General features: G+C 34.9%; 2 protein-coding genes across 2 annotated transcripts in view; both read right to left on the bottom strand.

Moving 5' to 3' along the window:
* Nucleotides 1-304: 304 nt before the first annotated feature.
* LOC120273184 (DNA polymerase zeta catalytic subunit-like) lies at nucleotides 305-3,361 on the bottom strand. The gene is made up of 2 exons (XM_039279822.1): nucleotides 3,010-3,361; nucleotides 305-610 (listed from the first exon to the last, which is right to left on the bottom strand). The coding sequence occupies exons 1-2, from the start codon at nucleotides 3,094-3,096 to the stop codon at nucleotides 305-307; spliced, it is 393 nt and encodes a 130-aa protein (XP_039135756.1). The 5' UTR covers nucleotides 3,097-3,361.
* A 1,025-nt stretch (nucleotides 3,362-4,386) lies between these two features.
* The window catches only part of LOC120273455 (protein LONG AFTER FAR-RED 3), a 37,653-nt gene continuing 27,414 nt past the window's right edge, over nucleotides 4,387-14,625 (bottom strand). The window contains exons 10-15 of the mRNA XM_039280078.1: nucleotides 8,760-8,855; nucleotides 8,562-8,660; nucleotides 8,331-8,405; nucleotides 6,252-6,383; nucleotides 6,059-6,174; nucleotides 4,387-4,749 (exon numbers count right to left, since the gene is read on the bottom strand). Coding sequence (XP_039136012.1) covers nucleotides 4,575-4,749; nucleotides 6,059-6,174; nucleotides 6,252-6,383; nucleotides 8,331-8,405; nucleotides 8,562-8,660; nucleotides 8,760-8,855 — 693 coding nt within the window. The 3' untranslated portion in view covers nucleotides 4,387-4,574. The remainder of the gene's footprint in view (nucleotides 4,750-6,058; nucleotides 6,175-6,251; nucleotides 6,384-8,330; nucleotides 8,406-8,561; nucleotides 8,661-8,759; nucleotides 8,856-14,625) is intronic.

Genomic DNA, 14,625 nt, shown 5'->3' with positions numbered 1-14,625 from the left:
GACGGGAATCCCATTCCCCCGCCCCGCCCCACTTACATCCCAACCATCAGGCTCCAAATGCTCTGGCCGGGAGAAATGTTTTGTCCTCATTAAATCTCTCACCTCTGAGGCAGTCTGAGAAGTTTCACATTCCTCTAGCTTTTTCAAAAAAGGTAAATTCCCCCACAAATGTTTGCTGCGTTTGTTGCGCTTGCACACTTGAGCTTCTTCTGATCATGAGGATACTTTTCCTTCTCAATGTTCAACGAGTCAGGCCTTTAAGACCTTTCACATTTATCAGTAGTCAACAAGTGATCATGAGGAATCACTGAATTACATTGCCTAATGCATCAGATACTTTATCATCAAAATAAGTAGGCCATGAAGTTTGCTCCCTTAACTCAACAAACTTTTCATCATCACATATAGAATCAAGAATATCTAGGCATTTCTGTTGGGAGGCATTCTCATAATCCAAATGAGCAATCTCCAAGGCTTGCTTGTAGGATTTTGTAGACAAAATAGAACTAAGAATTGCTTCTTGGACAAGTTCATCATCAGTGTTTAGCTCTTTAATAGCTTGGGAAGATGCTAGCCAGCCTAGAAGTCCAAGAGCTTCAGTGTCTATAGTCTACAAGAGAATATGTGAGATAACATCAGTAGAAACATGATTATGAAAAAGAAACAGACAAAAATAACAAGATAAAACACATAAACAGTGAAGAAATTGAGTGATAAATAACTAAAAATGTTACCAAATTGTACGAAGGCTATAACAGCAACAGCATCACAATTTAAAATAAACAAGGGCTCAGTGAATATTGAAATGAAGAACACGCGTTTACATTCAAATAGGAACAATGTCTGTTGATTAATCAAAGACACAAAGTCATATTGCATTCAGAGATAATATGAAAAAGAATTCAGCTTCAACATTGCAGGAACCAAAGCTAAATCACTCTTACAACTATGAAATTACTAAAACAAAGGAACAATGATAAGATACACTCAACTTTGCAGAAATCAGGTAGAACCTGAAGAAATTCAGTGCAAAGTTTCAGACAATAGAATCAGAGAACAAATGATTGATCCATCAGAACTCAAGATCAGTTGACCACACAATTAAAGCACACACAATTAAAGCATACATTAAACGCAAAGATTAATTTTATTTTATCATGCAAACAAAGATTTTGATTATCAACGGAAATAAACCTACAGGCACATTGACATGTATATATGCATGTTTCAAATTGTCAGAAACATACAACATCAAATACAATCTTAAAATGTTGGAATTCATGTAACCAACAGAAGTAGAACACATATAAACAATAAAAAAAAAAACATTGGAATACTTCTGCCAAAAACCATCAGCCACTGACCTGAACTAAAAACCTATGTATATTAAGCATCAATTTTCTAATTTTGTATGACAATAATTGATATAAGTTTACATGTACAATTAATGGAAAAAATTACAGAAAAAGCGTTTGATTTAGGAACAACATTTAACAGCATTATCACTTGTTAATAATGCATATGCAAATTGCAAAATTTTGTTATCCAACCACCAAGAAGAATAAGCTTTTTTACCACATATACAATTAATGAGGCATAACCAATATCTGTAAGTGTTATTCTCAATAAAGTCACATGAAATCATAAATTACAAACTTATAACAAGAACAATAACAGCAAAATGTCAATAATTAAACCATAATAGTCATGGCAACCTATGTCTATCACAGTCAAGGTGAACGAGTATGATAGAAAGGTTTGATTGTTCTAGCCAAATGATTATAAGATATGGCACATTATGAATCAAAGACTACAATAGAGTTTATAAAAAAAACAATAAATCAAGGCAACTTCAGAACTACAAAGGATTTTCGGTTTGTTGATAAGGGTGTGGAGTTAAGGAAATTTTTTCAAATATTAGATTAGAGGGAAAATTTTTATCAAAGTTAATGGAAGTTTGATTTAACTAATAATATTTGAAATTAAATATTTAAGGTTAAAATTTACTACAAAAATCATAAATGTTTATTAATAATTACTCAATGTATGTATTGACAAAACAATATTTTCTTTAAAATAGGTTTATAGGATATTAGAAGATCTTGGTTGTGGGAACAGTGCTTATCATGAACCAAACATGGTCTATAGGGATTTGAATTCAAAATTACTCCAAAGAAGTGTACACCAGTCAAAAGAACAAGAAGCGGCAAAGAATAGAGTAAACAAAAACTACATGCAAGCAACTACACATGATCCAAATCTAAATATGTTATGAACTTGTATCTATGAATATAAAGCTACAAGGTCATAGAAAAAACATCAGTTTTTAAGAATAACATTAGTTAATGATGTGCTTTGACTAATTAAACAAAATTCAAAGTGAATGCTTGCTTCTTTTTCTCTAAACAATACCCTACAGTACCAGTACCTTACTTTGGAATTCAATTAGAGCCATCTGGTAATTTCAGGTCCAAAATAAGAAGCTATGAACGCTATGAGGTTGTGAAAAAAATCAGTTCATAAAAATAAAATTAATTGCTTAATGATGAGCTCTCACTAATAAAACAAAATTCAAAGTAGAATACCTCTTTTTCCCTCAACAAACACAGTTAATACAGTGCCAAGTACTTTGATTTATAATGCAATTTTTACTGTGTTAATTTCAAATCCAAAATCTGACAATAGAAAATCCTTAAGGTGTAACGTGCATATCCAAATGATGTGGACAGATGTTATTAATCCCTAATCAAGAATCTTCTTAATATTTTGATGTCCAAATTCTCAAAGAAATAGCCTACTTCCAAGATTTAGTGTGGATTTCCAAATGGCTTTAATCAAACAAAAACAAGGAGCAAAAAATGTTTTTGAATTACTCAATAGTATAGCTCTGATATTCAATATTTAGCAGCAAGACAGTCATCAACAATGGCCATCTACATAGTCATCAAGAATGGGCGTCTTCAAAAGCAAGGAGCAAAAAATGTTTATAATTATGAGTGAAAAAGTTACCGTAGAATCTTCATCCTTGACTGCAAATTCAATCTTCTGAGTTCTGACAGGTAGATTCCAATCTGTGAGATTCATGCTTTGTGACATACATAGTTGCACCTTCAACCTCTTCTAAACATGATAAGCCAACATTTCTATCTTCTCCTCTAGGCTGCCTCAAAGCCTCACCAAAACAACTATGCAAATTATGTTGCACAAATCTAATGGCCCTGTCAATGTCAGAAAATGCTTTTATGTACTCATCAAACTTAAAATTCATCTCAGGTGTAATCTCTTTAGGAGTTTATATAAGGATGGTGTTCTGATAACAACTCAGAGAAGGCCTCGACATATTCAAGACAATGCCAGAAAAGCTCCAAGGTGTCACTAGGGCAGGGTTTGGTAGAGTCTAGGGATTTAACTGCCTCCTGTTTTGAGATGAATGGTTCAAAAGTATTTTTATTTCTACAGAATGCTTATCCAACTACTTCATTGCAATACATCAAAGTGTAAGTAACACCTAAATATAAATCTTGATACATTCAATCTGGCAGGGGTTTAACAACAAAAGTTGGGATCTTATCCATAAAATTGTCTGGCTTCCCAGAGTGCTAAAATCTGGGTGAATCCACCCATCACAGATCCATTGCCATCCTAAACCTTTTAGTACATATAGTACATTATTCAACAATGCCATTGGCAATAAGGAGTGCCTGTTGCATGACAACTACATGAAAGAGCCTCCTCCTAAAACCACTTGATTTTTTTGCATCCTTGGGTATTATTTGCAAGATGGAGGAATGCAAATTAGGCAACCTGTCTTCCAAAGGGGCTCGGATTTTTCCTTTTCTCTTGTTCATCTTTGAGAATGCTTCTCTGGATCATAGGAATGACAGAGGTTTGGAATGTACTGGAGTATAGGTCAGTTACAAGAAAGGGCCTTTAAGATGTACTAGAAGTCTTAAATTAAATCAAATAACAAGAAAAACTATTGACATCCTTTATTAAAAGCATTAGAGGTGCAACTTGCATTGGTATTTACAATGTAATTTAAAGTCATGAGTTAAAATAATGTTTCTAAAATTAAATCTGGTCAATCTTGAAAATAAATGATGCATTAGTCTCAGTTTTCTATCTACAAATGTTTAAGGGACAAATATGCAAGTAGGAGATTTAAAAAACCTTTTGTCCTTGGAAGTGAGTTTGACCCAAACATATAGGATACAAATAAGACTAGCAGGAAAGGAAATGTTAAGAGGAAAAAGAAAATACTCTAAATCATCTACAGTTTATGCATTAAAAAAATTTCCAAAGAACTAAGGACCCAGCAAAACAATAACGATAAAATCTATGAATTAAATTTATCACATTATCCTAAGTTGGGATAATACTAGGTAATAATCCATTAGAATGTAATGCTCCTTCTTTCATACAACTTGAAAAATTTTCAGAAAAAATAACCTTAGATAGGGAGAAATGGTATTAGATCAACCAGTTTACTCTAAACTCTCGACTGTATGCTAATAAAGCTAATGGCACAGTATATTATAAAATACAATATGGAATTGTTCAACGGCCAAAAGATATCATGGGTATGCCTGCACACCATTGATATAGGTTGCAAAAACAGTGGCCGGTACATCATCTGCAAACTCCTCCCATGAAGTGGATGGAAAAACCACAAAATCTGCATACTTCCCTGGAGATAGACTGCCTACTTCATGATCGAGGAAGATTGCATGGGCAGCTGATATGGTGTACCTACAAGAATCAAGAATGGAAAAAACAACAATGTCAGTGGAATATTTGGTGAAGATGTAATACATAATACTAATGTAGTCTAAAAGTAGAAGGAAAGGCAAAGATAAAAACCCTATTTTAATGGTGATTTAAACTAGTAAGAACTCGAAGTGGCTCGACATTTACACTCTTAACAAATTGAAACTAATAGTAAAAATTCCATCAAATAGATCTGTTTAAATGGCCAGCCATAACCATATGTGATTCAGTCTCAACAGGGTGTAGATGAAAAAGAGTTGGCTTTTCATTGTAGCAAGGCAATGGTGTGTAAGCTATATCATAGACAGCAACACACAAGATTGAAATGACGGCATCTGTCTCTTTCCAATGCACTGATCTAAAATGATATGTAACTTTCAGCTTTATATAAACTAAAAGCCTCACAATAAAGGAATTTATTTGCCACTTCTTAGTCCAGAGGCTAAAGGCTCTTCTCAATTCTCTTTACCTGTTGCCAAGTGTTGATCTTATCTTTGCAGTTCTTATAACTTTTATGTGATTCTTTTTGCCAAACCTAAGCCATAACCTTCTTTAATACGACCGTTGAATACAATATTTCACCAGAATCCCCTTTTATTAACATAATTGGTCCACATTCTCAACGCAACCTACACTCCTTCAATACAATTTTCCCTCAAATTAATCACCATTTTTTTATCATAGTTTAAAAGGAATGCAAATCATTTTAGTATTGTCTTCAGGTTGAATAGGTGTAATATAGCTATGGCCACACCTAGGAATATGTGGGTAACGAACCCTCAACTTTGACTTGGGAGGGGAATGAAATGGTAATTCTCCTATCAAGTTATCACCTGAAAAATTCAGATTCTCATAGTAAGACAACTCAGGATGATGTGTTACATAGATATTATTAATTGGAAGCCTCACGCCTCTTGTTTCATGTCCTAAAGTAATTTAATAGTGCAGAGCAAAGGCAAACTCGATAATGCAAATCATAAGCTACTGCAAAAATGTAAAACCAAAATGCTTTTAACTTTTTTTGTTAATTTCAGGCCAGCCATGATTAACTCTGCAAAGAAATTATTTTGAAGTGCTTAGCCACATTGAATAGTACCAAATGATTGAATTCCTAAGGAACATGCTATATCCAAATTGATTGCTAATTAGTAACCATCATATTGTATTAATAGAAAAACTAAAATTAGGTTAAATAATAGGAAATAAACTAACAGGGAGCTCTATTTTTATTTGTTAAAACATGGATGACAGAGTATAACTCTTCAACATAAATGGCAAGAAAAATCCTTACGCATTTAGGGCGTCATCCAATGCAATGATCTCACTTGAAATCCAGGCAGTATTCCAATTAGGAAGTCTTCTTGTCAATGCAGTTTTAATACTTTTGAGAGGGTTGATATCTGCAATCTGAATTTGAAAACGGCCGATTAGAATATATTACAAAAGGATCAATCAAACTTCATCTGAATTTATTGAAACCTCACCGGCCAATCAGAACCGAAAGCAATCCGGGCTCCACCTGATAAGAGACTTTGAAACAAATATGATCCTGTATGCGCCCTAATGGCCCCAATTTTTTGTTCAGCAGAACCAGCATCATCCAATAGATGATCTGGCTGTTGACAAAAATTGACCAATTAATTAAACAAACATGCAAAACTTTTAGCAGTAATCAAGCACAACGCATATAAACAGTAATATATGTAAAATATACCATGATAGTTGAGGTTCCTGAGACTGAACAACAACAAATATTATATCAATGGTGTGACGATGTCAATTATTTGAATCTCCAACTATTATTCCAATGCTTACATGGGATACCATCAGTGAATCAACCGGGTTTGGCACGCTTTGAACTACACCTGGTACAGTACTACAGTAAATTACCCAGTGAAGGCATGGCACAAACCTCCCAGGCAATGTGGGGTCTGGGGATGCTGTATTGGTACGCAGTCCACTGCGGGCAATGCCAGCCTAGGCATGCAGGCTACCACAGAATGACCCCTTGGAACTGTATCATGCCCCGTAACAGTTGTTTTTTTAATTTAATAAAAAAGTGGCAAAAAGCCCAATTTAACCTTTTTTTAACAGATATAAAACAGCTGGTTATCAATCCCTCAGTTGCATTTAAAGGAAGTCAAGTATTTTGTCTACTTCAATCTTAAAGTAGTTGAGATAAACCAAAAATTTGATTTATTTTTTTATTTTGCATAATGGTTAGTTCTTCCAATAATAATAATACTATATCTACATAATAGGCTTTTTGAATAGCTTTTCCAAATGATGTAAAAGAAAAGTTGGCAAGCACGTCAACATCCACGTCATTCTTTCAATCCTAAACATCCCTATAAAACCCTAAATCCTATAAAACACTATACAACCCTAAAACCCTAAATCTTATAAAACCCCTTAAACCCAAAACCCTTATCAATATAAAACCCAAACCCCAAAATCCTAAAACACTGAACCCTATAAAACTCTAAACCATAAAACCCTAAACCTAAATCCTAAATCCTAAATCGTAAAATGTATACACTAAACCCTAAACTCAAAGCCTAGCCATAAATCCTAAAACGCTAAACCCTTAAGCCCTAAAAGGTTAGAATTTAGGAGGAACATGACGAAGAGGAACTAGCAGGATTTCTGTTTCTTTTTTTCTTTTTGTAAGAGTAAAAATTTGGAGAGAGAAAGAATGACATGGATATTGACGTAGATGCCTGATAAGTACTAAACTTATAGTATATTTCTAATAGATTTAAGTTTCATTTCTTAGTTGATCATGCATCTTTCCATATGTTTTTAATTGAATTTTACTCTTCTAGTTCAAGTTATGGCTTTTCAACTATTTGATGCAAATAGATGGAGTTTGGCTTTATTCGAAACGCAGGTGACCTATGGTAGCTACCACACACATGGTCCGTGGTGCACAAATTCAAAAGATTCAAACTCTAGAAAAAGCACGACCCACCCATGCTAGCTAACATGACCATGGATTTTGCAGCTATCTCAACCCTAACTTAACCTTCCTCTATATAAAGCCCAGGAAAGATTTTTTTAGGAGATATATGCATCTCCTACCTATGGTGGCAAAAGTAAGAGGCGCTTTTCCTACAAGATGAAAAAAAAAAGAAAATCAAATCAAAGGTCAAGCAAGGGTTTCCATAGGTCGACAAGCAAACTGAACATGAGTGATTTAGAGTTGACAATTGTTGACTTTGTATTAAAATGAACATGAGTGAGTAAATCTTTTTGTTCTAGTATTGAGATTAGTCAAATGTTTATGTAGTTGGTTATGTATTGACTTCTATTTTAGTATTAATATTTAATTGTTCTTTGATTTGATGTTGTGGTTTGGTGCCCATGGAAAGCATAATAATAATGATGACGATTGCAAAGCAGTTACGCCTATTTTTGAGGAAGGCCCAAGAAAGATGATTTTTCTTAACTATGGTTTAATATATATATATATATATATATTAAACCATAGTTGCACTTGCTTAAAGCACAGTGAGATAGAAACGAGACCAGATATTATAAGTAAAAGGAAAGCTGTAACTAACCTGCACAGAGGCAATAACCCTTTGCTGACCAAACCGAGTTGTTGTTGCCGGAACAAGATGTTGGGCATGTTCAATCTGAAAATTCATCAAAAACTCAATTATCATAAATGATATTTCAAGCTACATGAGCCATTTCTTTTTATGTCCAACCCATGTACTGGTCAAATCAGAGACAAAGATAGCCACAGTTAAATGAAAAATTCCTTTCATCTCAAGAGAAGAGAATAATACCCTGAACCTCCGATCTCTTATTCCATTTGAGGAAGCCACTGAATGATACAAATCCAGCACCAAGTCATTAGCTTTGTCTCCAATTGCATGAATAGCAACCTTGAGATGTAGAACAAAGCCTTGAGCTTTAGAAGAAAGCTGAAACTGTTGCAACTAATAATAAAAAATAATGGATAGATTCATAAGGAACAAATCTACCTGAAGGCTAGATTTATCACAAGCTAATGTCATATTCAGAAGCCAATCAAAGTCTGTCACTTGGATGCCATAGTTGTCTGGGTCATCTTCATAAGGCTAGGGATTCTCAACAAAGTCGTTACATCAGAAATGCTGTCAATGACTTAGCATACATTTCACTTAAGCATCTCCCACATAACATGAACATAGATAAGTATGGGCATCAATATAAAAATTAAACAATAAAAGACCAAGAAGACAAGTTATTCTTTTAAAATTGAAGAATGAATATATTTTACCATGACGTGACAAAAACTGAAACCTACGGCATAAGATACTGCCTTACAAAAGAAAAAACGGCAGAGCAACAAAAAGCTTCTGTTGACAATAATCGATTCAAACACTATTTAGTTTGAGCTTCTGGAATTTAATCGATTTTTGAAATAGAAAATTCTATGCATTCGAGTTAACTATAATAATAATATTGAACTAGAAAATGAGAAATTCAAAAGTAGAACATAACCTATTCAAAGACATAACTGGAAAGAATATTTTAGCATCTAAAATATCAGTTCTTTATCGTAAGAAAAAAGGATGGGGCAAAAAATCAAAATAAAAAATTTGAAAGAGCCCCAAACAATCTCGATAATGATTGATGAACTTAGCATTTTGAATTAACAACCAATGATATGTGACATTGTCCTGAAAGTATGATTGCCATTCATGTCTGTTGGATCTAGCCTCAGTGAAAAGGCCCTGCCCAAGCTGTAGGGCCAAACCAAGTTCCTCAACCTTCTATAACAAGCCTATAGTTCCCACATCAGATGGGAACAAAGATCGAACCTTGTGTACATATATATATATATATATATATATATGCATCTTGCGAAGACCAACTTATTGAACTAGGGGGCAGATGCTGCACATCCGGCCACTTGTGGGTGGGTGAGGCATGCTGGCCAACCAGACAGAAGCTGGGGATGACAGATTCTCTCCAGAAAGCCTTTTCCGTTTGTTCTCTTTATATTAATTTCTTTTTCTTTCGCTTTTCCAATGACTATGTCACTAGCCATAAGATCCATCTTCAACGGATTGACTTCTAGTTGTTGGATCCACAACTATATATATAAGTGGGCGTTTTACATTTTTGGTTTTCTTAGCCATATAACAAAACAACAAACACTGGATAATACAATCTTGCTACTAAAGAAATCAACAACACATTTGATTTATCCGAAATGAAATCAATTTCAAAAAACACTATGTAAAAGCAAACAAAATAAGCATCTTGAAGTTCAAATTTCCAAGCAAACATCACTCCAAAAAAAAGTTGGAAACCAAATAACATCTTTTTTTAAAAAAAAAAGGAAAAATTCCTTCCAATGGGCATTGGTTCAAAAGAAAAGACTTGGATAGCACCTGAGTGTCCCCCGAGTACATTGGAGAGGGCAGATGGGGGAAAGTAGCTTCATATTTTGTTCTACTACTAGATTTTGGTTAATCATCTTATCCCATTATTGGCTATGCATCATTGTGAACCTTAATTTCTGTGAGAAAACATGATTTATGGCTGCAGAAGAATCACTGGTTTTCAGGAATCTGTTGGCTAGTTTTCAGAGAGAAGACGGCCAGACAAGACAGCCATATATTCTGCCTGGTTTTCACGGAAATCCATATTTTCTAGGGATTTGATTGTTATATAGCTGTAAACTCATTTCTTAAGTGAGTTGCATGTGAGTTGTGTGTCTATAAGAAGAGAGTGTATTCCTTTTTCTTGAAGAAAAACATTGAAAAAAATCCTTTTTTTTTTCTCCCAGCCAGCACTTAACATGGTATCAGAGCTTTAGGCTTTGAATGCCTAAAAAAACAACAATTTGTGTTTGGCCTACACTACCAAAAGTCTTGTGGCTCTTACCAGGCTTCATTGCTGGTGTTTTCTTCAATTAGCATTGATTGCCTAGAGATCTTTTTCTATTTCTTTTTTTTTTTTTGTGAAGATGTTGATGTAGTAGAGACAACCACTACAACAAAAATGGAGGAGATTGTCCAATCTCAACACCTCAGCGAGTTGCAAAATATCCAGGCTGCATACAAGTTGAATGGAAGAAATTATCTTAAATGGTCTCAACTTGTTCCAACCATACTAAATGAGACAGGGAAGATCAGCCATCTCATAGGTATGAGCCGAAATGAGAGGATCCTCAGTTTGAAGCATAGAATGAAGAAGATTCCATGATTATGGCATGGCTATGGAACTCTATGACACCTGAGATTAGTGACACATGCATGTTCTTGGCTACTGCCATGGATATTTAGGCTGCACTCAAACAAACATATTCTAAGGCTAGAGATGCGGCCCAAGTGTACAAGGACAAGGTAAAGACTCTGGCTCCAAAACAAGGGAATAGACAATTACTGAATATGCCAATGAATTAAAATCCTCATGGCAGGAGCATGACCGCTACAGGGTTGTAAAAACTATATGTCCTGAAGATGCAGCCATTCTAAAAGTCTTTATTGAGCAAGATAGAGTCTATGATTTTTTAGTTGGACACTTGGACTTAATTCAGAATTTGACCAAATGAGAATCCAGATTCTTGGCAAGGACAAAGTTCCATGTTTTAATGAGATTGTGGCCATAGTCCGAGGAGAAGAAAGTAGAAGAAACTGAATGCTTGAACCACAAATCACAGACAGCTCTGCTATGGTGGCTAAAGTTGGAAGTAAGCCATAAATTCTGGAAAATAGACCTCTGAAAATGGAAGACCTTTGCAACCAAGAGAATTAAATCATGATAAATTGTGGTGTAGTTACTGTAAGAAGGCACACCATACCCGTGAAAAGTGCTAGAGGCTTCATGGAAAACCTCCAAGCCGAGAGTCAGGACAAAAAGGAGATCAAATAAGAAACGATGGTCAAGCCCATTGTTATTCAACAAAATGAAGAAACATATCAGGAGTCAAATGGTCTCAGCCAAGAAGAGGTAGAGAGAATAAGATCTCTAATTGGCAACCTTGAAAAGCCCTCAGGCGCTTGTTCTCTGGCATATTCAGGTGAGTTTCCACTCTATTGGATTAAATGTCTCTGGACCAACCTTTGCCAATTTCTGGATAACAGATTCAGGAGCTACTGACCATATGACATATTCAAGTGAGTTTGCATTGCAACTATTGTATATTTAGGACAATGATTTGAGGAAGGTAATTGAACATGCTAGATAAAGGATGGTCTCTACTGCCTTGAAGAACTGGACCTATCAAGGATGATTAAGGTATCTCACTCACTTCTTCGACAACTTTTTTATCCAATAAAGACAAATTTTGGCTACCCCATTGCTGCCTTAAGCATCTTTCTTAGATAGTAATACAAGAAGTTCTACTCCTTTTTGTCTCATTCACCGTGATATTTGGGGTATTCTACTATTCCTAATGTTTCTAGGGCCAAATAGTTTGTTTCTTCCATTGATGATTGTACTTGTGTCATATGGATATTTTTACTAAAACACAAAGTCTGATGTTAGTACTGTTTTGCCAAACTTTCGTACCATAATTAAAAATTAATTTGGGGTTACTATCAAAAAGTTTAGGTCTAATAATGCTAAAACGTATTTTTTTTTGGGAAGAGGAGCGGGGCGAACCCACTAGAGACCCCAGGGACGTGCACAAGCCTCGGTGGAACAAGTGGGGAATGGGGTCGCGCTCACGTGGGCGCTGGAACCACCCGTACACAATCACTATTCACAACTCCCAGAATTGTGCCCTCAGCCCAAAATCGAACTCTCACTACTCGGTGAGAGCTCTATCGGCGACCCATGTACCAATAGACCCGAAGGTCGTTGGCAATGCTAAAACGTATTTTCAATCAAGTCCTAACACCATGTTTTCAAAAGAAGGAATTATTCATGAGTCATCTTGTGTCAATAACCTACATCGAAATGGGATAGCTGAAAGAAAAATGGGTCATCTTCTTGAATCAACACAAGCCTTCCTTTTAAAAAAAAAAAAAATTACCTAAATCCATTTTGGGGGAAGCAATACCCACAACAGCTCATCTCATAAACCATTTGCCTTGGAGTATCTTGAAATTCAAGAGTCCAATGGAAATCCTCTATACATTTTATCATGGTCTTCAAACTACAAACAACATTGTTCCTAGGGTATTTGGGTGTGTGTCATTTGTCCATATTCATAACCACAATTGTGTGAAGTTAGATCCAAGAGTACTTAAATGTGTCTTTGTGGTCAATTTTTCGTCTTGAGAAAAGATGTTAAGTGTTGTCAACCTACCTCAAAAAGTTTTTATATTTCAATGGATGTTACTTTCAATGAACATGAATCTTATTTCACCATTCCTTCAAGAAAAGAATTCTACAATAAAAAATAAGGACAATGGAGATCTCAAGGATTTCTTCTTGTTTGACATGCCATCTTTCTGTAAGCATGTGCTTGAGAATGTGAGATTTGGCAAAGTGCATTCAAGGAAGAAGGCAGCCATTCCTGAATCTATGAAATTCCAGGACTCCAACTCTGATCCTAACAATGAGGTCACAATTTTTTAACCTTCTTTTGCATAGTGAAACTGAATCCCAATTGAACAATAATTATCAAGATCTTCCCATAGCTATTAGAAAAAGGTGCAAGAAATGTACCAAACGACCACTATATTGTCTTGCCCATTTCCTTTCTTTCAAATAATTTTCACCATCTTATAAAGCATTATCATCCCAAAAACGTTATCCAAGGCTTTAATGAATGAGCAATAGACACAAGCTATGAATGTGGAAATGAAGGCTTAGAAAAATAAAATAAAACTTGGGAGCTGGTGAAACTGCTGGCAAGGAAGAAACATGTGGGTTGTAAATGGGTCTACACACTAAAATATAGGGCAGATGGCTTAATTAAAAGATATAACTTATGAGGCAAGATTGGTGGCCAAAAGCTATACCCAAACTTATGGAATTGACTACCAAGAGACTTTTACTCTAGTTGTAAAGATAAATATTGTTAAAGTTCCCCTATCTTTAGCAGCTAACTATGGTTGGGATTGTAGCAATTTGATGTCAAGAATGCATTTTTGCATGGAGAACCAAAAGAAAAAATTTGCATGGAAGTGCAACTAGGCTACAGGAACAATTTGGCTAATCAAACTGTTTGTAAGTTATAAAAGGTCTTGTATGGATTGAAACAATCACCACGGGCATGGTTTGGGAAATTTGCTAGAGTAATGATTGCCATAAGGGTATAAACAAACCAAGGGGATCATACGTTTTCATAAAACACTCACCTTCAAGGGGAGTCACAATACATTTAGCGTATGTTGACGACAAAATAATGACAGGAGATGATAACAAGGAAAGACATACTCTAAGTCAATGTTTTGCTAAAGAATTTGAAGTCAAGGAGTTAGGAAGGCTGAAATATTTCCTCAACATTGAAGTAGCTCACTCTATGCAACGTATTTTAGTCTCCCAACCAAAGTATATTACTGATCTCCTCAAAGAAACAAGCATGACAACTTGCAAACTAGCAAGTACTCCAATAGACCCAAACACTACTCATGCAAAGCGTGTTGGATTTACCATTAGATAATAAATTCTAAAGGATTTTCCATACTGCATCTTTATTGCTAGTTATCATAGTTTTTCAGCCATGATAAATGTTTGATATTTTTATAGTTTCTATAAGTTTCCAAAGTGTTATTCAAATCTTACAGTGGCAATATATTTCTTTGGGATAGGAAATAGGACTTTGGAAGGAATCTTGACTTGGCATTTGTATTTTTGTTTTGGATTTGACAGGAAATTAAATTGGCATATAAATCTTCTTAAATTATGAAATTACATTTATTTATTTATTTATTTATTTATTTATTTATTGAGATTTATTCA

This window comes from Dioscorea cayenensis, chromosome 12, assembly GCF_009730915.1.
Source record: "Dioscorea cayenensis subsp. rotundata cultivar TDr96_F1 chromosome 12, TDr96_F1_v2_PseudoChromosome.rev07_lg8_w22 25.fasta, whole genome shotgun sequence".
NCBI classification, from domain to species: domain Eukaryota; kingdom Viridiplantae; phylum Streptophyta; class Magnoliopsida; order Dioscoreales; family Dioscoreaceae; genus Dioscorea; species Dioscorea cayenensis.
This window is presented reverse-complemented; position numbering and strand designations above follow the sequence as displayed.